Source organism: Dinoponera quadriceps, unplaced genomic scaffold (assembly GCF_001313825.1).
Source record: "Dinoponera quadriceps isolate SergipeBrazil2010 unplaced genomic scaffold, ASM131382v1 scaffold880, whole genome shotgun sequence".
In the NCBI taxonomy this organism is placed as follows: Eukaryota; Metazoa; Arthropoda; class Insecta; order Hymenoptera; family Formicidae; genus Dinoponera; species Dinoponera quadriceps.
Window position 1 is genome coordinate 35,491 of NW_014555113.1, and position 27,979 is coordinate 63,469.

Consider the following 27,979-nt stretch of genomic DNA (forward strand, 5'->3'; position numbering starts at 1 on the left):
GCGAAACATGTCGCGGTCGGTCGCATCGAATATCGAATTTCCGCGCGCTAGCGGCCGAGAGGTCGCCGTCGCCGCGCATGCGCGCACGCAATTCCGGTTCGCGCGTTGGCGTCACTGTTACTCGACACTCAGCGGCGCCGTCGTCGGCGCATTGGCATCACTGTCACCCCGTCGCTCGTCCGTTAGCCATGTTCCACGGTCGGGAGTTCGTCGTGCGAAAATGCTCGTCGCGGGCGTGAGAGCCGACTCGTCGTGTTATCGCGCGGCTCGACGGTAAGGTCCGCGACACACACACACACACACACACAGGCGAGTGGCATGTGTTCGCCCTGCCGACGGGAGGACATTGCGCGCGTGCGGTGGTCGTCGTGCAAGGCGAAGGTGGGATCTCGGTGAAAAGCCTTTATCGCGCTAAAGGGAGTCTGTGTGTGCGACTCAGCCGCCGCCTGACCCAATGGAGCCGCGTTCTCTAGCCGCGCCGCTGGCTTTGTTGACAGTGCTCGCATGGGGTGAGTCCTCTGACAGTCAACTACTGAGCGTTGTTATCGCGCGTTGCGCCAATTATTTCCACCTGTCTGCCTCTCGTTCCGCGATACACACGCGTGCGTGCAGTCCGAGCTCGCTCATCCGAAAATATGCTCCCGTCCGTTCGTTCGCTTTTTCGCCCGGATGTCGCGGAATTCCCGAATATATATAAGCCCACCCTCCGCCGGCATTTCCGCGCGAATGCGCGCCGAAAAGCCGCGTCGCCGGCGGCAGCCGCGATCGACCTGTCAACGAGCGCGCGATCCGTGAGATGCAGGCGTCGCGGAGCGTAGTAGTGGTGGTGCGGTATATACTGTAGCAATAGCAGCAATAAATAGAAAAAAATCGATCGTTATTTAAAATCCGCGTCGATAGCCGCGCGCTATTCCGCCGTGTTCGGCCGCGCTTTGTCCGCGATTTAACGTGGCGCGTACTCCGGACGGCGAGGCTACGAAGGAGAGAGAAATCGGAGCATACGGGGGAGTGAAGTAAACGCAATCGGACGAGTTTCAGTTTCACGTTGCTCACACGGTCCTCGATCTCGGTTCGCTCGCTCGTCCCTCCCGGAGAAAGAGGCCGATGCGTGTCTCAGTCTCGCGCTTTCCGCTTCGGATTTCCTCCGTAATCACGCGCCGACACGTGACAACGGAAGGATGCTGCCGTCGCATGCGAGAGTAATCGTCTCTCTCTGTATCGCGGGAAGTGACGGTATTTCTCGCGTTTGCCGATCGAAGGCGCGAATTCTGCCGGCCGTTTCGCTCGTCGAATCAGACGCGAAATTGTCGAATTGGCCGTTTCGAGTGCCGCTTTGTGCGCGCCGACGTACCTTGGCGAAGGTCGAGTTGAGAGACCCTGCGCATCGGGTGACTATTATTGATGCAGGGAGAAAGAGATAGAGCGAGAGGCCGAGAGAAAGAGAGCGAGGAGGAGGAGGAGGGGAGAGAGAGGGAGGCGAACGAGAAGATTACGCCGGCGCGGGGGGGGGGGGGGACTTTTTTCGGGGGGTATTTCCTGTTGATACGGATCAGGGGNTGTATTTCCTGTTGATACGGATCAGGGGGCTGTGAGCGAAATCGGCTTTTCCGCACCTCGCCCCGTTGATTACAAATCGTGGCCGATGATTTTCACGCCGGATAAACTCCTCGTCACTCCCTCTTTCTCTCAGCGAGAGATCGCGCGAACGAAATTAATCGCGTGCGATCCGCGCGATTATCCGTCCCGCAGCCGACGATCTCCTGTGCGTACATACACACAGCCACGTCGGTTTAATATTTAATATTGAATATCGCAGTAACGCAAGCACACCGATCGATTTCGCTTCCCCGAACTGGCGCTTCTCCGGGAACCGCTCGACCGGAGCTTGCCCGGCTACTCGGCGTCGGGAGAGCACCTCGTCTCGCGGGGATTGATCGGGCGAGATTTGATTTTGGGGGGCGAGAGGAATTCGGCGAGGCTCGCCTCCCGGGGGACCGACGTGTCAATGCGCTCGACTGTGTGCATACACGGCGCAGCATCCCCGAAGCCGCGGCGGCTGTAACGGCGCGGTGCAGTCAGTGCCCTTCGGCAACGCGGCGGCGATAAATTGACGTCGCCCGGACGACGGGGCGACGACGACGGGAGGGAGTCGGGGGGGCGGCTCATTGTTGCGTTGCGAGCGTTTGCGAGCGGCCGGGCCGTTGCGACCGGCGTCTCGTATTAAAGATTCATTGAGGAGGTTTTACGGCTCGCACACAGGAGGCTCGGCTGCTACGGCGGCAGCACGCGCAGCTCCGAGGAAATGAGAGAGCGAGACATTCCGCCGGGGCCCCGGAGAGCGAGCGAGCAAGCGCCCGGTTTATCGCGCTCGCGAATCGCGCGCAGTAAACATTCGAACTCTTGCCGATGCCTATCTCGCGACACACTGTGTGCTTCTCGCGGATACAAACTCTCTCGACGGCACACCGTCGTCGTCGTCGTAGCACACCGAACTCGGCGATCGCCGATTTCGACTGTCGTCCCCGCTCGCTCTCGGCTCGTCAAAAGTTGGGCATACACGGAAAAATACATACTGCATTCAAATAAATATATAATAAATATTGTTTTAGGTTATTTTATAAGTTTATACATCCTCAAGTAATATCATATAATATATATGTAAATCGTGTTGCATATGTAATATGTAAATTTTGTTACATAAGTTCATAAGCATCAGATTTCTTCAAAATATATTCTGCATTCTGCTAAGTTTAATACTTCAGTCAGAATATATTAAAATATTAAAACTAAAACTTCGGTTTTTTCGTTCCAGTGAGCTGAATTTAACTTATCCTCGTTTTAGTTTCTAATGTTCTTGATAGAAGTACACATTTTTCTTTCGAGTAAATGGTAATGAGCTTTTCTAATATTTGTGATATATTTTAATACCATTGTTAAGAAAATATTTTTTGTTCAAGATAAGCATTATTTAAATGAAAAAAAAAAATAAACTGAGTAATTGCTTTTTTTCTTCTGTATGATAATATTTTTCGCCGTGTGTATCGTTGAGCGAACGAAACAAGGAACGAACAACGAATGCAAACTTTCGTTGTTACAAACGAATCCAAACAGAACGTCTCGGATCGATTTGCTCATAAGGTGGTTTATCGGAGGAAGTTCATGTGCGTGTATACGTGAATATACGCATTCATATTACGCATTTGTTGTTCGTTCGTTGAAAGAGAGAGAAAGTAGAGTTTTAATTTCAGTTCTACCAATTTTATTTGTTCCTACTTTCAGACCCTGATGATTTTAACGTCAAAATAGGCTGTTCATGGTAGCATTAAAAGTAAATCTGTAGAATTAAGCGTTAGTATCGTCAAAATAGGTTTTTATTAGCCTGTAGACCGTTCAAGTTGACGTAAACTATCCTTAAGGTAATTGGTGTGTCAAACCATTTTCTTAGGAAACCTTTTAAATTTTAGCTGCATATTGATGGAAGTACTATCTATACGTTGAAATATTCTACAAGTTGAAATATATTCGCGATTAAAGATGACACTTTTTATACGCATCCTTGAGATTAATGACTCATTTTTTAATTCTAAGTTTTAAATTCCAATTTCTTTGAAACCACATTCGGGATTTTCATGAAAAACTACTGATATTAAGGACTACTTGATATTGATTTGATATTAAGGACATTAGTCCTTTATATTAATAGAGGCATTACACAAAAATTTCAGAATCGTTGACCATTTTATTTTGAAAATATAGGCAGTTAGAAAAAATAAGTAATATCTTCGTGTTTGTGTATTTATAATGCGTAATTATAAATATTATGCGTATTTATTTTAATTTCGAGCTTGAAATTAACATTTTTTACTTCGATAGCCGAATAAAATTGTAAGAAAAGTATTTTCCTCAGTAAGCGATAAACTTATAGGTGCTCCTTAATATCGCCACTGAAAATCCGGTACTCTACGAATCGACTACTTTAAGAGCGCCAAAGTAGCGTGAAAATTCGACTTGGGAAATGTCTTTGCTCTTGACTCGGCAAAAGTGCGCGACACGATACTCTTGATTGCAACTTTCTCGTGGAAAGCGAGAAGTCGTTTTTTTTTCCTTTTTGCACAACGCGCGAAATTTCCGCGCGCGATCCCGTTCGTCTCCTGCGTGTCTTCCGAGCGTCGCGAATACATCTTCGCATGAGAGAGAGAGAGACGACGCTACCTGGTGGCGTCGTGACATCTGTTCGGCGAGGTTCGCGAAGTTCTTCGCGGGGCGTGCCTTGTGACTCTGCGGTAGATCTCGCCGCGGCGATTAGAAACGAATCAGACCGGGGGCCAATTAAGGACGGTAACGAGAAATCGCTTTTAGGCTTCCCGGTTTTTATTATTACGACGACGACGGCGACGGCAAAAAGAGTAGTGGCAACTGTCGAAGCTCTCGGCGCGAAAACTCGTTTCGCGCTCGAGCGAGAGATATTCTTTTGAGGATTTCCTCGGGTAGCGCAGCGGCTCGCTTTATTCGCTTTTCCACGCTCAGAAACCGTTTCGTCGCGCATTCGATCGTGTAGTTAGCTATCGGTGAAAGCCGCGGCGGGTTTCGTGAATTATTCCGCACGGGAGTGCGCGAGCTCGAGCGCGCGCGCGTTTCTGCCTGCCTTGCGTTAAATGTTGAATTATGCGATACGCTCGCGATGTCGCTCGGGTACCTCGTCGCTGCTCAGCATCTTCGTACTTTGTTAGAATCGCGTTGCAGAGATCATTGCTACCGGTTTCTCGCGGTGAAATCTCCGGAGCGAGATGGAATATCCTCGGGATATTTTTAGGATGATGATTTTTAGGATTCTCTCTTCCTTTCTTCTCTCTCACCGTCTCTTTCAACCTTCTGTCCAATTATATAAGTACGCAGGCTTGCCGCAGATCTGGAAATACCGGGAAAACTTGTGGAAATTTAAAATTCCGGGGAAAACCCGGAAAAGTCGGAGTGAAAAAGTTGTGAACTTTGCTCGTAATTCCCTTAAGCGCTCTCGACTGTGTTCTTTTTTTCCATTTTCCGCTCATTTATTTTTTGCTGGACTGAATTTGCATTCAGGGTTATATTATGTTGTTGAACTTTTGAGTTTGTGTTGCTCTTTTAATAATAATATAAGCTACTTTTCCTGATATCCCTGCTTCTAAAAGCTAAAGATCATCTATTGCGCATGGAAAATGCCCCACTGTCGTCTGGAAAACATGGGAGAATCAGCGGGTAATTTCAAAATTCATTTTCTGCGACCCTGGCATACATTTTTATTATGAAACATTTTATATTATAAGTATCCTCGAGAAGTGTTTGAAATATCTTTCTCTTCGCTTCCTTTATACTTTGGCATTGATATTCTTTTTCTCGCCGTCCACAGCCTCGCAATTTACTTCCTCAAAGCCTTTTGTCACTTCGCAAAAAAAAAAGAGAAAAAAGGAAAAAAAACCGGTGGCCTTTTTCGTTCTGTTTTCTTGCGATTTCAAAGAGCACACCGAAACATTATTCTCCGACAAAATCGCGCAATGTTAAATGCCGTTCTGTTTTACCGGTGCCCGTATTGAATAGGGTGTGCGTGAAGACCCGTTTCCGGTCGATCGGGGCGGTTAAATTTCCAACAATGAGAGGGGCTCTCCCTCTCTCTCTTTCTCTCTCTCGGCAGACTGCGCTGTTCAAATAAACCTGTTATCCCCGCCGCGAGAACTTGTCCTGCCGACGTGCAGCATACCGCGGAATAATTATGAGTTGTACAAATAGAACATCATAAACTAAACGGTACACACAATGGTGCCGATGCCCGCAAACCCCGTGTCCCCCGGCCGTTCTCTCTTTCTGCGGTGTTCGTACAAAGATCCCGCATTATCGCCCCATGATTCTACCTGCGTGACAACGCTCGGCCCAAAAACACCGTCTCACCGTGTATCACAACGTATGTTTCACACCGTGTTCCCTGCGCCCGTCATGAATAAATTTCATCGCCGAGCCGAAAATACTCACGTCAATTTAATAAAAAAAAAACCGCCGTAAAATTGTTGTTAGTGGGAGTGCTAGGTTGTCAGAGGTTAAAATTTGGTTAAAATAAAAGGGGCTGTTAAAACAGTTGTGTAAATCTGCGATTTGTGCGCACGACCGATTGATTAACCTTTCGAAAGCTGAGATATTCGTAACTGAAAATGACACTTTTTAATACGTGCTCCCTGAGAGGTTAATGTTCAATTTCTAACTTTTATTTTTAATTTCTTTCAAACCACTTTCAGGATTTTAATGAAAAATTACTGTGATATTAAGGGCTAATATAGACATGAGAGAAGTCGCCTACGCCTGAACACAGATATGGCTCTAAAAGAAGATAGAGACATTGTAGACCAAAATTTCAGGATTGTTAACTATTTCGTTTCGAAGATATAGATTCAGGAAATTTATAATTCGTAATAATATTCGCGATATATGCATATATTCTTCGAATATCAAACGATATACCTTAACACTAAACATGATATAATAAGATATATTTTGTCAACATACATAACACATAATGTATATTTCCTTCGACATACTAATGTTAATATTTATCTTTAGTATCTTCTGTAGAAATTCTCTCCGCGTAATTCGCACGCGAAACTCGGCCCCGACGCGTTTTCGCCGCGCGATTATTTCGGCGTAGAGCGATTATTGTGCGCTCTCTCGAATTGACGTCGCCGGCGCGAATTATCATAGTCCATATACGGGGCCACGCGTGTGTAAATCGGCCGGTTTACACGTGCCGCACGCGCGCGCGATGTCGTAACGACACCTCGCCTCACCGGTCGGCGCGCCGCGACGCCCACGCGTCGTGAGCGGCTTCACATCGGTGGTGCGCCGCGACGCGGAATCGCGCTCGCGCTCTGACCCTTAGCGCATTGCATACGTAGCGGGTCACGAGATATCTCGCGTTTCGCAAACGCGGGCGTTGAAAGGACGTCGTCGTGAGATATCTCGCGCTTCCGCATTTTTCCCACGGCGTTTTCTCGCCTGCAATTGCGAGCGCGCCATTCATCGTTGCCGCCGATACTGTTGCGTCGCTATTACATATTAGACATTGCGTAATTAATTTCATTTTCCGACATGAGAGCGCACGGATGTGAGCAAGGTTAAGGTCCGGGAAGCACCGAGTGTCCCGTGAAACCCGATTCTCTCTCTCTCTCTCTCTCTCTTTCTCTTTCTTTTTCTCGAGGTACACAGAATATCACTCGGGATTCGTGCCAGTTGTAAAGTTTATCGGGGATTTACTACGAGAGAGAGATAGAGAGAGAGAGAGAGAGAAAGAGAGAGAGAGAGAGGAGGACACGGAGCCTAAGGATAAAACTTTAACGGGGCACGTCTCGGGTATTATCACGAGTCCGTTTTTCGGTGAAAGCTCCTCAGGGGCTGGATAAGGGTGGAGGGTGCGTTGACGGGGCGAGAATGGCTAACGGGAAAGAGATGTATACATAAGAGAGAGAGAGAGGGAGAGAGGGAGACGCGTTTCGCGAAATTCATTTATCGATCGCATCGAGTGTTACACCGCGCATCGGGCGCGATTGGGGGATGTTGTCCGTCTTCTTTTTCTTCCTGTCCCGGACGAGGAGAGAGGGGGAGGCGTTGTCGTTCGATGACGATTAATTAATCCTCGTTCGAGGGCGACACGACACCGGACTGCGTCGTCTCCTGCGCGTCTCATCAATATTTACGAGACACCCGATAGACGTCCGCACGCCTACCTTGCCTTCCTTCACGCTCCGTTCGTCACATGTCGAGTACTTTTACCGCACTTTTTCAACATTCCCCTTCGGCCGGCGCTAGACTTCAGAGGGGGTAGGGGGGAGCTGTTCGTCCAGTTTTCGCGCGCACCCGGTATTATTATTAATCCTCACGTCCCGGCGAGAAGAAATCCCGGCGGATTTATCGTTCCGTGAAAATTCACACGAACGAACGATGCGGCCTTTAAATATCGTGCGGCAAGCCAGCACGAGAGGGAACACCGCCGCGCATTCCTGCATGCGAGCCCCGGACATTTTCGTCTTTGTTATCGTGAGTCGCTCCTGTTCGATCTGTGTGGTCCTCTTGATAAGAGAGAGAAAGAGAGAGAGAGACGTAATGTGCACTTTAGTCGGTGGAAACACGCGGGCGTGTGCGTGCCTCTATGTGAACACGCGCGATATGTTGTGTCTTTACTGATGCACTTTTCTGCGTCTCTTTTTCTCCTCTTTTTTTCTCCGATCTTCACGCTCGCATTCTTTACGTAACGCGCGGCAGATAACGCGCGCGCTATCCACCGCTCGGAAAAAAGCACGCAGTCTACGGAAAATCCATCAGAGGCCGACGAGATATCAGCCGTCACCGGCGGCGACGATAGCGAGCGTTAACTATATGAAAGACGAAGGTGATTTTTCTCGGGCGGGGACAAACATTCGGAGCTGATAAGGGGAGTCCCATGCGGGCCGCGCGCGAAATCACCCGCGATGTTTCGCGCGATAACGCCGCGACTCCACCTATGTCGTATCAATGTTGCTCTCGCGTTATTAGAATTAATAGGAAATATCTAATCGCGCTTATCGCCGCACGGCACACTTGAGCGAGCGTTAATCGAGGGGGACAAAAAACACGAGACGGAAACCGACATCGCGAAGAGAGAACTGCGAGAACGTCTTTTCTGCGGGCGACGTTAACATCTCGGTGTTCGCAGTTCGTTTTACAATTTGGAAGGAAAAATGGGAAAACCCGGATTTTTTCCCCGAGTTTCCAAAACTTCCTAGTTCGTTTTAGCGTTTTTTTTTTTCAGATTTGACGGATAAGCTTCAGAAATAGGAATTCGAATTTGCCGTTCGCGTTCCCCCACGGCTGCGCTTTGCCCGCGTCGAACACCCGGCAAGGGTGCGCTACGGCAAGGTGCGGTGGTTGCACGCCGCGATTCACGGATTTACCTACCCCTCCTCCGCCCTTCTCATATATACACATGCTGTATAATAGTTCCCTCGGTCTATTTCGGCATGCTGTGTGCGGTAGGTTGTCGCTCGTAAATCAAACGGCCGCGTAGCGGAATAGTTTATTTTCCCGCCGAGAGCGCCATAAGCGTCGCGGCGCTGAGAATCATCGCGTCTTTCTTTCTCCCTTCTTCTTCACTCTTGTTCCTCTTCTTTCTTTCTTTCTTTCTCTCCTTCGTTCTTTCTTCTCTTCTCCCTCTCTCTTTTTCTTCGTTCGGTAAACCGTCGGAATTTCGGCTGACAAAGCGACGCGGGGATGACGAACTGGTCCCTGAACTTGAAAAGTGCACATGAGGTCGTGAGAGGGAAGGCGAGGTGAAGGGAAAGAAGAGGTATCAGGCGGAATAGAATGGAATATACGCCGTGTCCGGCGGCTGAGATTGTTCCTGGGAACAATGTACGCGTCGTCTACGACTTAATATCGTAGCAACGGCAAGAAAGCGAGCGTGATATCGCGACCGTAACCTTCGGCCGGCGGATACCGGGTCACCGCCGTACCTCAAAACAGAGAGGCACTTAACTTCTTTTTTGCGCCGTGAACCACTCTCCCGAACAATGTCTTCAGACACGCGTGCAAACTACAATTGTGAGAGCGACCAATTACAACCCCGAGACGCGGTTATTAAAAAAATTCTTATTCTTTCTCTCAACTACAAAGACACGTTGTAAACACGAACGATAAAGAACATCACAAAAGCTTGTAGGACCACGAGAGATTTTCACATATATGAAGTGAAAAGAATTGATCAAAGTGTGAGATGAAAACGTGAGATTTCTTAAGACAGTTCACGTAGAACAATGAAACTGTTTTGGTAAAGTGAAAAAATTATTTTGAAACAATTTTCCTTACGGATTATATGCTGATCACCTCACATATGTTGCTTTTCGCGTTATTTCGGTTCTTTTCACAGCCTTTTATAATTAATTATTTATCTTTATTTACCGTCAATTATTTTCTACTTAATTTCGCGCTAGACCTAAACAATTTACTCCTCTTCTTTTTATTGTATTTCTCTTCTCCTATGTCCTTCCTTTTCTCTCTTCTTTACCCCCTTTTCTCTCTATCTCTGTCTCTCTCTCTCTCTCTCTCTATAGTTTCTTCAATATATTTCTCTTAACTATATCTAACTCATCATTCCACAGCCTTCTTAGAACTAGGTATTCTTTAAATACTTTCTTTAAACAAATTATTTCGTAATAAAATCTTTAACCCACGCTTCCTACCCAAACGATTTAGTAGCAATTGCCAAATTTTGTTGTTACGAAATCCTTCTTTCGGTGCATCCACATGAATTCCCAAATTAAGCACCCCGCCTTGAGACCATCTCGAAACTGTTTTCCATCGTCGTAGGACTAAATATAGCAGTAAACCGGCAAAGTTTAATGAGAGAGGAACGGAAGGAAGAAGACGAGATGGAATATCGTGCGCTATTGTGGCTGCTAAATTTATCATCGTAAATTATATGTTACACACCGGGACGCGCTCACCTCGCCGTCACAATTACCTCCGTTGACCCTACACTCTGTCCGCTAATGATGAGCGACGCGATTCGACGGGAATCGACAGAGAGCGCGGTTTCTAATTTCACCGCGCAATGCATCCCGCCGTCGTGACGAATCTTTTATTCCTCTCTCTTTCTCCTGTTTCCCTTGAGTGCTTACGCGCGCAATCATAATCGCTCTCGCGCGATCACTCTGTCGGGTCTTTAGCGGTATCGCCCGGATCGCGTCCTCGTGCGATTCCGCCGAGACCCGAGAGTTACGATTAACGCTGTCGCAACACGACGACAATGCACGACGTGCAATAATTCACGGCAAGAGCGCGCACACGGCTGCGAAAACTGTTAAGATAGAGATTCAAACGCCCATCGCTAACCATCGCGGCCTCTCTCTCTCTCTCTCTCTCTCTCTCTCTGTCTCGTTTGCTCTCGTGCTCGAAGGTGACAGACCACCGTGAGCGTGAAACTGTAACCCAATGACCGGCGTCAGTGATTCTCAATCACGGCATCGAGAGAGAGAGAGAGAGAGAGAGAGAGATAGCTGATAATAACAGTCTTGCGAGAAATTCGATTTTGCGTCGATGTATTTTTCTCGTGCGATCGGAGTAAAAATGAGAAAAAAGAAGAAGAAACGCATGTCCGAGGGAATGAGTAATAAAAGTTATGTATCATTTTTGCGCGAGATGCGAACTCGTCGAAATCACGTAGCTACCTACCGGTTTTTCGACCCTTGTCCCCCCCTCCCCCTCCCTGGAAAGCGTGCCCGACGTTTAATCGACGTTACACCGATGATCGGCGCTACACCGATCGGCGGTCGTTATTATCGATTACCCGACCTCGCAATTACGTTACCGTTATAATCGGTAATTCGACGCGTTATTTCTCCTTTAAGCACGTACGCCACTCGTGTTTTGTTCTTAAAAATAATCTCTCTTTCCCTTCCTCCCTTTTTGCCCCTCGCGATATTTGTCTCTCGCCAATATTTGCAGATGAGAATAACATAGAGCGCGTCGAGCGTTCCGCCGTAGCGCGATATTCGATTAATCGGTCACGGATATCGTTTGCACGATAACGAACGGCGGTTCTGTTTAATCGAAGTATTTGCGGAATCACGACGGCACCGTTTTTCGCCGAAGGCCCGAACTTCCGGATAACGTGCCGCCGGACAAATGGAATTTCTCACGATATTCCGCGATCTCGCGCAAGCGGCAGCGGGAGGGAAGAATTCTATCGGCCTCTCTTTCTCTCTAACGCTCGACCTCGACCTTGAGTCTACTGAATTACGAGTGAGGACGTCGGATGCATATGCATTCCGCTTCTCTCCGAATGACGTCGGCGGCTCTTTGCGATACGTTGTCTCCGCGCTCATCTCCGGAGATATTCCCGGAACGTGGGTCATACCGCGCAGTGATACGATAGAGCGTTTTACGCCTCACAATTCCACGGCAATATCGCGCACTCTCGCGCGAGAGAGATAATGCACATACGAGACATCGTAAAATGCCTGACACGCGAGGCTCCGTTGGAAACGCGGGAAAAAAGGGGAGGGAAAAATAAAGAGAGAAGAAAACCGCGGCGGGCTTCGCGATTAGGCTCCTCCGGGGAAAAAGGCCGAGGCCTGAATACTCGAATACGCATTTTTGCGAAAACCGACGAGCAAAGGTCACGTGCGCCTTTCAACGCGATTAACGCAGAATGCCGGAATAATGTCTCGGCTGCATGCATTGCGCGTTTAGCGGCGAAGAAAAAAGCGGACGGACAGAGACCGATAGACAGACCGAATAGAATTCCAGCTTATCACGCGAGATCGCGCGGAATCGCGCGATGATAAATAAAACCTCTCGGTTCCACCTTCGGAGGAGGTCCCACCTTTGCCCGTCTTGCCGTAATGGAAAGTCTCTCCTTCTCCCGGGTTCTGCTCGCCGCGGTATTTACCGTGGCCGACAAATATCGAGAGGAGGTGTGCCGAGCAGCAGCCCCTCTCGACGAGAGGAAGAATAGTCTCCGTGCGATCTCTCTCGCCTTGCCGCCCATAAAAATGTCCCCTGAGCGCGAGCTCCTTTTTCTCTCTACTCCCTTTTTTTTCTATTTCACTCACTCACTCACTCTCTCTTTCTCCCTCCCTCCCTCTCTTGATTCGCACTCGACATTAAATCGTCTCGTATCGCGACGCGATCGCGTAAGGGACCATGGCACGAAGAAGGACAGAAACAAGGAGAGAATTCAGGCATTCGGGCGTCTCGCCAGGCAGAAGTAGAGACAGGAAGGGTAGCAGGCAGGGGTGCTTCTGTGTGTGTGTGTGTGTGTGTGCGTGTGTGTAGGGTGGACGACCCTTTGTTCGACAGCGCGCTCCCTCTTCCTCTGCGGAAAGAGAAAGAGAGCGAGCGAGCGAGAGATTGAAAGAGAGAGAAGGGGGTCGGGTCTTCCCTCCGAGCCTCGGCGGGGTCGAAGCGGCTCCTCTTCCTTCTCCGCCCTTTTAACATCTACACCCCCTAACTAACGCGCGTTGTGCACGAATGGGTCACGGAACAGGCCGGGGGTTCGGGGCCGAAATTTGATAGAGCGCGATGTAGCGCCGCTGCTAACGGGGGCAGGGGGGAAGTACCATCGTGCGATCGTTAAACGTGTCCCCCTTCGGCTATCGGGGGTTGAAACTCACCCCATCGGGGGCGATTCTTATCCGAAGAACTCGCGCTTGTTGTTCCGCCTGACAAATTGAATTCGGATGCAGATAACGGTCGCGGTTACGGCGAGGGGTGGGGGGAGTACGGGATATTGTTTCTTTCGTCGTCGTTAATTAACGGCCGTCTGACCGTCCGGTTGTTTGTTTGTTGCAGCGCACGCGGGGGGCTTGGAATTCACCATCGAGCCGCAGGACGTGGTGGTCGAGCATGGGGGCCCCGCCAGGTTGGACTGCGAGGCGAAGAGCGTGCTCGGAACGCCGAGCATACAGTGGCGGACGGACGACGGTCAGCTGATCACGTTTATCGCGGACACTTATCGGTAAAAAGCGTCATTATACGCCGCTGAGACAGAAACTGAAAGAGAGAGAGAGAGAAAGAGAGAGAGAGAGAGGGGGGGGGGGCACAGGAGATCGATTCTCCTTCTCCAGAGTTACCACAGACCTGGAAAACCGGGAAAACCTGAAAGAGCCGGAGAAAGATATAAAAAAAACCTGGAATTTTGAACTTTGCTTATAATTTTCTTAAAGAGATTCGAGTATTTGACCAAATATAAGATAAATCTGTTTATCTTATAATTACTTTAAATATTCTCAACTGTGTTCTTTTTTCCAATATTCATTCTTTTTGTTGGCCTGAATTCGCATTGTTATATCATGTTACTAAAGTTACGTTCTCAAGTTTGCGTTGCTCTCTTCTGTGATAATACAAGCTACCTTTCCGGCAATCCCTGCTTCTAAATTAAAATTTAAGATTAAAATTTAAGATTACATGTTGCTCATGGAAAATTCTCCACTGTCGTCTGGGAAACATGGAAAAGTTGCGGAAGTTCAAAATTCATTTTCTGTGGCAACCCCTCTTCCTCTTTCTCTCTTCTCTCTTTCTCTCTTTCTTTCGCTGGTTTCTCGCCATATCGCTTCCCAGCTGCAGATCTGACATGAGCTATCCCGAATTTTCATTTGTAGATCAAAACTAGGGAATGGATCCTTGTACATAAGTAACGTATACGCCGGTAGTGCAGAATTAACTGGGAGTTATCAGTGTTTAGCCTCCATAGATAATGTTGGAGCGATTGTCTCCCGGCCAGCCACGATCAAACTAGCAAGTTAGTATCTAGATCCAGATTTTTTAGTACGTAATCGTTTGAAGTATGTATAATCTGAGAAATACACGATGTCTTTCTTACGGGGGGGGGGGGGANTCAAATATTGCGTATATAAAGCGTAATCGCGCCTGCGGAATAAGCAAGCGCCTGGTATGATGTAAGAATCAACTTTCTTCAACTTTCCTCGAAGGTCTGCCCGGCTTCGAGAGGGAACCCCAGGACACGATGGTTTATGCAGGACAGATCGCGTATTTAAGTTGCGCCCTACCCGCTTCCTCGAGTTTATTGAAAGTACAATGGTTGAAGAACGAGCGTCCGTTGGTGCTCGATGCAAGTCGGATGACGATCTTGCCGTCAGGTACGAGCGTCGAGCGTGCGTCCCCGATGTTGCTTCGATCAATTAGACGGCTCGACCTTTTTGATCTGTCTCTCGCTGACCTCTTCTTCTCGCAGGCGCCCTGGAAATCGACGACGTTCAGTATGACGATATCGGCTCGTACAGATGTAACGCTAGCGGCTATGGCCAATCTAGACTGAGCAACAAAGCACAATTAGGATTATTGTCGAGTGACATCGGTGAGTCCCCTCGGTTTTACGAAGTAGGAACTCGGGGTAAGACTGGGAGAGAGAAAGGCGTGATAAAAACTAAATGAACGGTCTTAATTGAAATTTTTGTTAACACTTTTATTATCAGCGTTGATTAAACCCTGACCTTGTATAAAAATTAAGACCGAAAGAGGTAGAAACTGGAAAAACATCTCTTTAAAAAAAAAAAAACTTTAATTTCATTTTAACTCAAGGTTGAGGATGAGACGAAATGGTTGAAGGCAAAATGATTTCTGTCATCATTAACATATAATTATATAATTATATAATATATTTCTGTCATATTAACATATAAATCATAGATAAATTTTACTATCTTTTTTTTTCCTTTACGTCAAATCCTGCACGAGACTCACGTTTTCAGTGCTGATATTTATGATTCAGATCTTATATCGAAGATCGTCTTAAGTTCCCTCATTTTATTGCCTATGAAACACCCAAAAATGGGTGTTTCATAGCCAATGAAATGGCCTGTACAGTATCTTGAAGATGAACTTAAGACGGTTTTATAAGATTGACTATAAATACTGGTTTAGATAACATCGTACTACAAAAACGCAAACAAGTTATCTGACACGACATCAAATGATTCATAAAATGATATAAAATTTATTGGTTTTTATAAATTCCTTCGAACTTACGAAATATGTATCCCATGTTATTGTTCGTCACGGATAAGCACGTTGTCTCTCTTATACATGCAAATCCAAGTCTGTAGTTGCGTACTTATTTCCACATGGCGTTTTCCGTCTTGCCCCGAGTTCTCTTAAGATCCGGATACCTGTTAAAGAAGTGTGAAATGAAAAATCGTCATACCTGAATGTGTGTGTGCCTCGACTAATCGTGCAGATGAGGGATCTAACGCTCCGGTATTTATCGCACAACCCTTGCAACAAACGGCCATCGAAGGGTCCGACGTGACTCTCGAGTGTGCCGCCAATGGCTTTCCGAAGCCGACGATCTTGTGGCTCAAGGACGGCGTTGCTCTCGATCTGGCGTCACACGATTCCAGGTATCTGATAATTCCAGCGTTGCCATCCAGTCATTTAAGTCACTTCTTGCTACTTTTTCTCGACAAGTCACTAAAAAATTCAATAAAAAGCTCACTATTGTCCGAAATGGGCTACTATAACTACATTTTTTTTCCTGAGCTGCCGTTAAATTTATAAAATATAGGCGTTCTATTTTCTGCCGTCTCTCTCGATGAAACTGCTCCGAAAATATATTTATATCGTTTAAGCCTTTGGTCTTTCCTTACGAACTTTCAAATTGTACTACGAAAAAGAACTTGTTATATTTTATCCGCCTAAGAAGGTGAGATTCTTGCTGATAAATGGTTAGTTACTCTCAGATTTCGACAAAAGATTTTGATGCCTGAGAGATCATTTTTTTTGCCAAGAAGCAGTCGCTACTTCACTTTTTTTTAATTTCCTTGACTGAATGGCAGCGCTGGGTAATTCGGGACGCCGGCTCGGCCGGCATGTGAGCGCGGATATTAACGATCAATATATCCCCCCCAAGATATCGGAAAGTCGCAGCTTCTAGTCTCACGATCATGAACGTCCGAGAATCCGACCACGGTTCGTACCAGTGTCGCGCGGAGAACACGGTCGAGTCTTTGGATGCGGTCGCCGAGCTGATTGTGCAAGGTGAGCCATCGCGGCGCGCGTTGTAGAAAATTATTCAGGCGTCCCGAATTAGCCAGTCGGTGCTTTATTCTCTGCAAAATCGATCCTCAGTTCCGCCGACGTTCACGAAGAAGCCGGAGGACAAGGTGGCGAGTGAGAACCAAGATTTAGAGTTCGAGTGCGAGATCTACGGGAAACCGGAGCCGAAGATCACTTGGTTGAAGAACGGCGAGCGCATCACGCTGAGCGCGTATTGGCAGATCGTCAATGGGTATGTGTGGGCCTGCCGCTGCGATCCCGCGTCTTGCGGAAGTAATCTCGCGATCTCGCCCCCGAAGGAGCAGCGCGCAAACGTTATAAATAAAGATCCCGGCTTCTCTCCGTTCGCAGAAACAATCTGAGAATCAACGGGCTGTTGCCGATAGACGCGGGCATCTTCCAGTGCATCGGAGTGAATCCTGCTGGCAGCGTCCAAGCGTCAGCGCGTCTCACGATCAATCAGCCCAGTGAGTTTCACGACGACGAGACGATTACGGCGCGTTCCTCGCTGATATTCTCTTTGGGCGATCATTCTTTTCAAGCACCGATATAACCGGCGTCTCTCGTTTCTTTATATTTGTCTTGCGTGCATATTTATATATATATATATATTTTTTTTTTCCGTATACATTTCGTTATACTTATACATCCGTTTCTCTCGTATATTGATTTAAGTTGTTAATTTTGTCTTTATTTATTTTCTCCCCTCTCGCGCTCCCTGCCGATTAACTTGTTCTGCATGCTAACGTCGCGTATGCAGAGAGACCGAGCATCCACCGAACGACCACTCCGAAGACAGTCCCTAAGAAAAAACTGCTGCTGCACCGGCAATTGTACAATAAGACCTGGCAACACCCGAGCACGCTCTTAGGCCACACGTCGTCACTCACGCCGAATCCCTCGCTCTCCATCAGTCCCTCCGACGGTCCCTCAGACCTCCCGGGCTCGGCTAAATATCCTAATCCCCTATACGACCCGACCTCCCATTTTGTAGATGACACAGATACTCTGGAGGCGTTCGATGGAGGTGTACCGTCCCCGCCGAGGAACCTGAGCCTCGTGATCGTTACCGCGAGATTCGTCACACTACGCTGGCAAGAGCCGGAGAATACGAACAGCGATTCCCTCAATTATTTCATCCATTACAAACAGGAAGGGGGTGTGAGGTAATTACGAGTTGCCTCCGAGGTGAATGGAAGTACACGCGTAATAGAACGAGCAGAAATGCGCGAGTGAAGACGCGCGGAATGCAAATTTGTATAATGAGACAGAAACGCGAATAGATTTGCACGACGAATTTCTTTCCGCTTTTCCCACTCGTTTCTGTAGATCCTCCCTCCGGTGTTCACTCTATTGTGCGTGCATTTCTATGCGCCTCGAAATGAATCTGTGTACGGAACGGGTTTCTAATTGATCGTCATTCGCCCGCTCGCTCGCAGAGAGAGAGTCGTCAACACACAACAGAAGGAGGCGATGATACGTGGTTTACAGCCGAGTATGGCGTATCAGTTCCATGTTGTTGCGCAGAGCGCTCGAGGAACCAGCGCGCCCAGTGAAGTATTACAAGTTACAACGCTGATAGAGGTTAGCTCGTGATGATATCCTTGGTAAAAATGACCACGGGATTCGTCTTAATTTGTCTACCGAATAAATACTTAATCTCCCGCAGGCGAATGTTCCTGGACCTCCGATGAATTTGGAGGGTCACGCAACGAGTAGCATGAGTATTACCTTGTCATGGGAGGAGCCACAAATTATTAACGGTCGAATATCTAAATATATTATTACGTTTAATGAGGTACGTGATTGCGATTGTTGCGTTAATTCCTCGATACTGTGTGTAAACGTTGAATTGTTACGACGCAACGGACGGACCGATTCAATTTGGTTCAATTGTCGCTCGTGTCGCCAGGTCGAGAAGGAGGTCGAAAAGGAGGAAGTAATGCGTGAAACTACTAGTACAACGTACGAATTGGTAGATCTCGTGCCTTATAAGGATTACAGTATTAGGGTTCAAGCGGTTAACGAGAATGGTCCAGGCGCGTTTAGCAAAAATATCGTGATTCGGACTCACAGCGCACCACCCACCCAACCACCGCACAATGTTACATTAGAAGCAGCTAGTTCAACGGTACGTACCCCTTGCGACAAGAGCAAGGTCTGATTCCGAGGGCAGATGTTGTCTCCGAGGAAAATCTCGTCTTCCGGCCTGAAATTGTCACGTGTACCTTGCAGAGTATTATTGTAAGATGGGAGCCTCCGCGTGAGGGACAGAACGGGATTATCACGGGCTATCGGATCCGTTATCGCAGATATCCGCACGACCGACGAACCCCGATTACGGTGACGACTGAAGGAAATCAACGTTTGTATGTACTCAATGGGCTCGAGAAGCACGTGGTGTACCAAGTTCGCATATGTGCCTTCAATGTCAATGGGACTGGGCCTTGGACCGAATGGACAAAGATAGAAACATATGAGAACGACTTGGACGAGACGAAAGTACCCAACGCACCCAGTAATCTGAAAGGTAAGGGATCCCGACGATGTAAGAGACATCCCCCCCCCCCTAGGCTGGTGTTCATAGTCAGATCTTATATTTGAGATCGTCAGATGCTTTGTAGCAGATGAAACGATTCGTGCAGCATGAAGATGAACTTAGGACGACCTTAAACATAAGATACAATTATGAACTCTCTCAGTTATATACCCGTCACAGAACGTCTCTGTTTGCAGCGAACGCTGTGGGAGATTCCATAGTGGTGACGTGGCATCCGCCGAAAGATCAGAGCATAAAAATAAGGAAGTATAAATTAGGTTGGGGCAAAGGGTATCCCGATGTTGACATAGAGGTTCTTGATGGAAAGCAACGATCCTTCGCTATCACTCCTATAGGTAAGGGCACGTTCACGCGAGGCACGATTGTGAAACGTCCAAACCGTTTCATCATCCGTTTTTCTTCCTCCCGATTTAGAGCCGACAACGGAGTACGTAATATCACTAAGGGCAACGAATAACGTCGGCGACGGTGAGCAAGCATACGCGAATGTAAGGACCCCCGAACGTTTCGTATCTGAATCTGCAGTGCCTTTAATACCACCCGTTGGCCTTAAAGCTATCGTGCTCTCGGCCACTACCGTTGTATTATATTGGACCGACACGACTTTATCAAAGAGCCAGGTACGTTTATTCGCGTCTTTCCCGCGCTATTACGAGACCTTGCCGGATGACGTGCGGCAAAATGTCAAGCAGAAAAATCTATCACGGGAGCGACATTTATTTTCAGTATGTCACCGATAATCGGTACTACGTGGTGCGTTATATGGCCTACCATCACACCACCAGTTCTAGGTACAAGTATTACAACGCCACCGACTTGAACTGTATGATTCACGACTTGAGGCCCAACACGCAGTACGAATTCACGGTCAAATTGGTGAAGGTAATAGAGCGGAAACGGATTATACTCTCGCGTCGGAGGGGGTGAATGCAAGCTACAGGGCGAATTATTTCCGCAGGGTAAACGGAGCTCTCCGTGGAGCATGATCGTTCTAAATCAGACTCAAGAAGCCGCGCCCAGTACCGCACCTCGAGATCTAACTATCCAAACTATCGAAGATCGCCCGACCTCCGTCCTCTTGCGGTGGCAACCTCCCAAGCAACCTAACGGATTGATCACGGGTTAGTGTGCTTGTTTTAGAAGTCGTTTTCTGCATGAGATCGTTGAAATTTGCTTTCAAGAGAGAGAGAGAGAGAGAACGACGAGTCCTGATTTCCCGATTTTCAGGATACCTCATCATTTATTCCACCGACAACACGAAGTGGGATCGTGATTGGTTGGTCGAGGGTGTCGTCGGCGACAAGGTGGACGCCGTCATAAAGAGCCTGCATCCTAACACGATGTACTACTTCAAGATCCAAGCTCGTAACTCCAAGGGATACGGGCCGTTCTGCACGACGGTGTCGTTTAAAACGCCGCAAAGTGAGTGGTCGGATTTTTATTCTAAATTTCGTATCGTCGTTGGTCATGAGAAATTTGTTATTTTTATACGATACGTACTATATATACATATTATATATACATACATACGTGATACAATGTCTGTATTAATCCGATTGTATATACGCGAAATACCGTCTGTACATACATACAATATGTTATTTTAATGCTTTATGTGCATTTTGCAGTTTGTTGTTTGTTCACGAATCTCGTTGTGTTAATTATTATGTTTATTTTTATCCCTATGGTAGGCAATGGCATGGATATCTATGATGAATTGCATGGTCGAGGTAAGACATACATATCAGGCTCTGTCCTTTCACTGCAATTACGCATGTTTTTCTTCGAGCATGTCTTGTAGCATCGTGACATTGTCGCGACACTGACACTTATGTGACAGTCTTTCTTAAATATGTAAGAATTACATACACACGGATTACAATTCTCTTGTATTTGATGTCTTTACTAACGTTATTTTTATAAGAAGCAACGAATGGCGCTCGAACTTAACTTGATCTTGGAGATGCAAAAAATCTAGTAGAAATAAACTTTAAAGTATAATTTTATTTTTACGTTCACGATCTCCTTCCAGATGGACGAGGCCTCTCAAATATACTGATTTATATCATAGTGGGTTGCTCCATCGTCTTTACCACTGGTATAGCGGTAGTGGTCGTTGTGATGTGCTGCAAACGTAATCCGAACTCACCGGACCGAAAGAAAGGGTACGATCAGTCACTTAGTCGACAGATACTCTTAAGGAGGTCGTTAGGTTCGGTGTTGTAGGTTTCAGTGGAACATTAAGGGGGCCGCTCATAAATTTAGTATTTATCCAGTAAAATACGAAATATGAATATCTGAAATATGTGTATAATGTCTGCATATTAGTCTTTAATATCATAGTAGTTTTCGTCAAAATCTTATTTTCAGTTTAGAAGGTTTCAAAAATAGAAATTGAAAATAACACGCTAATCTCAATGAATACGTAAAAAAGTCAACTTGCAAAACTTGCTCGGCTCGCGAAGAGTCGATCTCTTCCTAATCGTAAAAGCAGTTAGACAATATTTCAGTGTATACATAGTGCAAGTTTAATCGAATTCTTATCACACATTTCGCCTTACAATCTCTTTAATCATAGCAAACGTGCAATGACATCAATAAATATTGCCATATTCAATGATATGTATCAATAATTTGTCCATTCTTTCTTCAGGTACATGAAAGACTCGAATCAAAAGACGAATATCAAGCCGCCGGACTTGTGGATTCATCATGACCAAATGGAGCTCAAGGCGCTTGAGAAATCGTCGTTGAACGGTGAAGCGTCTACCAGCGGTGTCACCAGCAACACGTTGCCCAGGTCGGGCAATTCGGAATATAATCAGGATAACGTGCACGGGAACTCCAGTTCGCTGGACAAGCGTACTTACGTGCCAAGCTACATGGGTAAGTCGTGCGATGTCACGGCAAGCGGTATAAATATCCATCCTCGCATTGTCACAGATCAGACTACCTCGCTCCTTGAGACACTCTAGTGGAACTGACAGCGATCCGTTTTGTTAATTTGCTTAATCGAGGGCAACACGACTTCTTTATCGTGCACATTTTTGTGATTTTCGCTGAGATTAGTTTTTCAGTTGACACACACACACGCACACACACGCGCACGCACACAGTGCATTGAGAGGAAAGAGAAAGGGAAAGAGAGAGAGAGAGAGAGAGAGAGAGAGACAATTTATACGTTTGATTTGCAGTTATTTGCCGCTTTTGTTATTTGGTTGCTTTTCCACCCATGTCTCATTAGGTAACACTGACGAGAAGTGCTCGACCCTGAGCAGGCAACACAGTCGTGGGAGTCACAAACCTAAACTAATTTCACTTCCCGTTGACAGTACACCTTTACATCAACGTAAGTAGCAGTGGGGTTGCCAGTCGTAACCACCGCACCACATTACTCGTAGTCACGCTTGTTTACACGCTTCTACGTAGAGCATTTGTCGAAACCGGTCAGTTTGCAAAACGATACTTTCACACGTACGATAGAAGACGCACGATGCATTGTTAACGGTCGTTCTCTTAATGTAGGTATCAGAGTTTTTTTAACTTATTGCAGCTATAGCTACCGCCACTCCGATCGTCAATACCAGCATGTCGCAGCCGACCATCCACAGTGCGTGCAGCGACACGTCGTCGATCAGGCAAAACTATCCGCGAACGGTCGCGCAATACAGTTTGAGCCGCGCGCACGTCACGCTGGAACCCACGCCGGAATCGAGTCCAGATTCCTGCAACATGCCGAATTCGTACGAACCACTGCAGAGTCAGGTGAGATTCCTGCGATTTTCTCTCACAAAGGGCCGGTTCATCGTCAATTTCAAGGAAAGTCAAACTTCCCGAGACAAGAAAATACAGAAAATTATTAACACGTTAACTGCCACGCGCATTTCGGAGGAAATCTTTGTCAGGCCACGCGCGCTGCTTAGAAGTGCGCTGGTATTGTGGTATAGCAATGCCAAGCGCAATAAAGCTTCAATAAAATCCATTAAAATTTTTTGATAAGAAATATTTAAATACATTAACGATACGATCTTGAAATTACTTAAAATTTATTAAAACTATGAAATTTTTTTAGTTTTATATCGTATTTTATACTGTCAGTCGCCGGTGACTGACGCAACCCGAACGGAAAGTTCAGTGTCAGTCACTGGTGACTGACATGGCAGTTAACGTATTAATATAGCAAAAAAACAATAATAAAGGAAATGATTAATATATGAAGAAAATAAAGGAAGGAAATATCAAAGTATTAGGAATGACATGTCGTTTCCTCGTTTCGCAGTTGTCATATGGCACCGGCGGCCAGTCGTACAGCGGAAATACTCAATATGGCCCCGGCCATTACGGGAACAGTAATCAACCAATGAGCAACACCGTCGGTGTGGAGAGCAACAGCAGTAAGCGATTGCAAGGGCATCCTCTTAAGAGCTTCAGCGTACCGGCGCCGCCGCCACAGAGCGCCCCTTCGACGCCAGCGCAACAGAAGCACGGTGGTGGGTATCGTCGTCAATTATTCGCACTCTCTGTATCTGACCTCTTCTCGACGACCACTTTGTTCCTCGTGACTGCAGTGTCGCAAGTGACGGTGAGGCCAACGATGTCCGGCAGCCCGTACAAGAAGCCGCAAAGCTCGACGTCGCAATTAGCAAAGAATCGCTTAGCTTCCGTGTCGAATCCGGCACACACCTCGGAGGAAGTCGAACGGTTAAAGGTAAAGGAGCCACAATTTACTCTTCCATTCTGTCCGCGGGTTCGTTCGTCTTGAACGGTTTGATTGGACGGTCACTTTGGTGGGATTGCTGATACGAAACCTCGTTGCGATTTTACAGCCTTCGTATAGCACTGAAGAATTGAATCAGGAGATGGCCAACCTGGAGGGTCTCATGAAAGATTTGAACGCCATAACAGCATCGGAATTCGAATGCTAAAGTAGGTTCCTAAGCCGTGTGCCATCCTAATTGATGGATAGACTGCAACGCCACATTCTCAATGTTAGTACCTGAGAGGTAAACCAATTTATACGAAAGCTTCGGCTGTCGTACCGTGTTTATTTTCCATTTTTTTCTGGCAATCTTCAGTTCGATCGTCATTCGTCAGCGTTGCGCCTCACGCCAAGGAACCGACGTCGCGCTAAGTCAATTAGCGCCGATGAACGGCGCAATTGACGGCCGGCTCGAAATTTGTGAAACGAAAGGACGACGAGACCGTGGGGCTCGTCGTCGTCGATCATTCCGGGTCCGATTGACGTTTCCTCTCTCTCTCCGGTACTAGCGTTGCTTATTTCGAGCGCGAGACTCAAAGCTACATACACTGGCCAATATAATTCCGACGGCGTCCTCGCGCGTTCTCGCAGCGTATTTTTGATAACGCGAGCGCGAGGTTGCATCACCGCGTTGCGCGGTCGCGTTTGGCGATGCGCGCACCACGTTGTAGAAACGTTTACACGGTATGTAGCCGCGCGTATGTGTGTATATGTATGTGTGTGTGTGTGTGTGAGAGAGAGAGTGTGTGCTAGGCGCGACACTGCTGACCGGGACGCGAATCGACCGATCGCAGCGTGTTTCTACGATGCGTGAGAGTCAGTGTGCAATTGGTTCCGATACGGTTTGGGACTCGGCCGACGGCCCGCTGAGCGAACTCAACTCCTGGGGAACGAACGAAATCGTCCGAGCCGTATCGGAACGCCAAGTGTACGGCATGGATCGGGTCGCAGGCGCAAGAAGCGAGAGAACGTGACGTTCTTCTCCGACATCCTCCGACATGAAAGTCTTTGATAAATCGTGCTTTGGTTAATGCGTGCGTTCGTCGGGAGCAGCGGTCTTTGCCTAAACGAAGAAGAAGAAGACGGAAGAAGGGAGGGAAGGGGGAAAATATTTGTACTGTGTGCGCGCATACTGTGTGTGAGTCCCCAGCGAAAAAGTTCATGCGTCGCTGTCCCGTTGCTATTCTCGTAATTCATATTTGTATAATCGTATTCTCTTCTTCTCATCGTTGCGCGCTAATGATTGCCATATTTACGCTTAAAGAGATGCGCAGCGCGCGTGAGCCGAGTTCGGTCGAGTGAGTTTTTACGGTCCAAGCTGGAGGGTGAGGAATGAACATATACATATATACATTATATACATATGTGTATATATTACCGTTCTATATTTTTGTAGTTTTTGGAAATCGGTTCGGGCGAATCTAAGTACTTTGTTGCACGGTCTTACATTATTCGAGTTTCGAGGCTCGACCATTTCCATTCTCCGCGACATTGCTTTGCTCGAGAAGGAGGATAAATTCGGTATCGATCGGCGGGATGTCTTGAACCCGAAATTGTGACGACTCGTTCGTTCGTTCGTTCGACGCGACGTCATTCCGTTTTGCACTTCTTGAGGATCGTAAAAAGTGTTTCCGTGGTTTCACCTCGATGATGACGGCCTCGATGAGAGACGTTTCATGTTCAGTTGTCCTGCACAATCCAACGTCCTTGGCAGCTCGCCTTGACTTGAGGATAGTTTCGTGCGCGTGTCCTTTGTTGAAGCAACCACCTAGTATTACGATCTCATCGGAAGAAAAAAATATTTTAGAGTTAACGCTGGTAATATCGAGTATATATATATGTATATGCATATATACACACACACACACACACACACATATATATATATATATATGGATATTACAATAGGTTGTTACGATAGTTTAGCGTAACGGAGTCAACGGTCAGCTTTCTTTGCAGATCAGTCGCGAAACTGTGTCGATGATGCGACAACTTCGGTCGATCCCGCCGGATTTACAAACGCGCCCGCGTTTTATCCGGCCGATCTACCGCCTTTGTTTCTATCCATAGCTGATCTATTTCTATCAGTAACAGTAAATATTGCGTTATCGGCATATGCGGTCAATTCTTGAAGGAAGCGGATTTTCACTTCTCTCCACGAGTCGCGATCTCGCGCGCGCGCGAGGCGAAGTATTATACCGATAAAAGTTGTATACAAATATTTTTAGTGGGATATACATACTTTGTATGGATTTGTATTTTACTTATTCGGGTGCACGGTCGCGGGAGAGAAAGATAGTATATGCGTGTGCGCTGCGTATATGCATGTGTGCATGCGTGTGCCTGCGAGAGAGAGAGAGAGGGAGGGGGCAGTTCTTAGAAAAATTTTATAAACTTAACGCAATGCTCAATTTACCGCTATCGGGGGGAATCGTCGAGATATACGTATATATATCTAATATTTCTATTCCGAACATTTTATATAGAACCACTTACTGCCACACGATAATGCATATCCGTCAAAGTACATACTTACATACACACATACACGTTTCCTTCCAATGCTGATGACTCTCTCCTTATTCCGTCGGAGGAGCGTCGGAAGCGCGAAACGCGCGGATACTTCAATTTTTCAGATCGACATGTTATAACGTAATCGTGTCATTTTAACAACATCGCCGCAAGGAGGTCGAAGTATGCTTTTATGTAGAACTTGGAATTGTACTCAACCACCTTTTGAGATACTTTTGTATTTTCCTAGCTATCCGAGTATTGTACAAAGCTCTTGTATATTAAGGACGTAGCGCGGTGTGCGATTTGACTGTGACTCGAGCGACACAAATCCGGTTTCCGGTCGAGAGTCCGCCGATTGGCGGCTTCGAAAGCCGCGACGCCTCCTTGGCCGACGTAGCGAGTGTACGATCGATTTTACGGCGCGGCTCGCGATCAACCTCGCGTTTGTCTCGCTCGAGGCAGCCCGGACGGCACCGCCCACGTAGTAGCGCGTATTTCAGCGGCCACTGCGAAGTAACAAGTGATACTCTCTCTCTTAGCACAAACGCTGTCAAATTGTAAAACGAATATTCGCAAATCGGGAGGGCGGAGGGGAGCCGAGGGAAAACAATCTTTTTGTACCATAATCCGGAGTATTGCGTATTACTTGCCAGTGATAGTACATAGATATAATATATATACCGCCCAATACAACAGATTTATATATACGGAGGATGAATGGGTTCTTTCGTTGTCGGCTCAGCTTGATGAGAAACAATACCGCGGGGATGAATCGGCTCGTTCTTCGGCTGTCGACGTTCGGTGACGCTCCGTCCACCGAGCGATGCGACATTATTATTATTGTTTTGTAAGTTTACTTTTATAAAGAGAATGCGTTTATTTATGTATGTGTGTGTGTGTGTGTGTGTGTGTGTGTGTGTGTGTGTGTGTGTGTGTGTGTGTGTGTGTGTGCGCGCGATATATGTGTGTATGAACGCGCGATATGTGATTTTTTTTGTTTTTTTCCCCCTCCGTTCGACACGTCGTCGCTTTGTAACACATTGTTGTTTTTACGTTGACGGTTTCTGACTTTATGCAGAAGGCTTTCATAATAGAGAGAGAGAGAGAGAGAGAGAGAGAGAGAGAGAGAGAGAGATGTGAGCTATACTGATAAAGAGAACAGCTCGTACATTAAGTATATACACATACATACATACATACATACATATGTGTGTGTGTGTGTATATGTATGAAAGTTGTATCTATTGCGCTGTTGAAAAGAGCGACAGGTACTTTTAATTGAAAGACAGGCCTATGGAAGGCCTGTGGAAATATTTTATCACAAAAGTATAATTAACGTATATAGTTAATATAGCATATATTTATCTATATATAATTGACATTATTTATTGATTTCTACGTACGACGGGTCTATCGGATACGGATATGTAAGTGTGAGAACGTTAACCAGTTAAGTGTGTTTGACGACTATATCCGTCATGGAGATGTGGCAGAATCTTGTGTCATGACGACTATATCCGTCATGCGTAAAATTTTGTTACAATTTGATATTTAAATTGTAATTCTGGCGAAAACTAAAT

At 46.7% G+C, this 27,979-nt stretch overlaps 1 protein-coding gene across 5 annotated transcripts; it reads left to right on the top strand.

Moving 5' to 3' along the window:
* Window positions 1–36: 36 nt before the first annotated feature.
* On the top strand, window positions 37–27,934 carry LOC106743003 (neogenin). 5 transcript variants are annotated; one of them, XM_014616432.1, is made up of 27 exons: window positions 37–509; window positions 13,345–13,510; window positions 14,154–14,293; window positions 14,484–14,651; window positions 14,747–14,869; window positions 15,749–15,911; window positions 16,421–16,548; window positions 16,639–16,798; window positions 16,918–17,033; window positions 17,327–17,732; window positions 18,006–18,150; window positions 18,236–18,364; window positions 18,479–18,697; window positions 18,802–19,096; window positions 19,303–19,461; window positions 19,541–19,746; window positions 19,853–20,008; window positions 20,085–20,247; window positions 20,354–20,548; window positions 20,818–20,856; window positions 21,159–21,291; window positions 21,780–22,012; window positions 22,371–22,475; window positions 22,680–22,891; window positions 23,406–23,616; window positions 23,695–23,834; window positions 23,953–27,934. In XM_014616432.1, the coding sequence occupies exons 1-27, from the start codon at window positions 455–457 to the stop codon at window positions 24,049–24,051; spliced, it is 4,464 nt and encodes a 1,487-aa protein (XP_014471918.1). In that variant the 5' UTR covers window positions 37–454; the 3' UTR covers window positions 24,052–27,934. The 5 variants fall into 5 exon arrangements, with proteins under 5 accessions (XP_014471918.1, XP_014471920.1, XP_014471923.1 ...); XM_014616434.1 differs by having other exon boundaries at window positions 22,686–22,891; XM_014616437.1 differs by having other exon boundaries at window positions 17,561–17,732.
* Window positions 27,935–27,979: the final 45 nt, after the last annotated feature.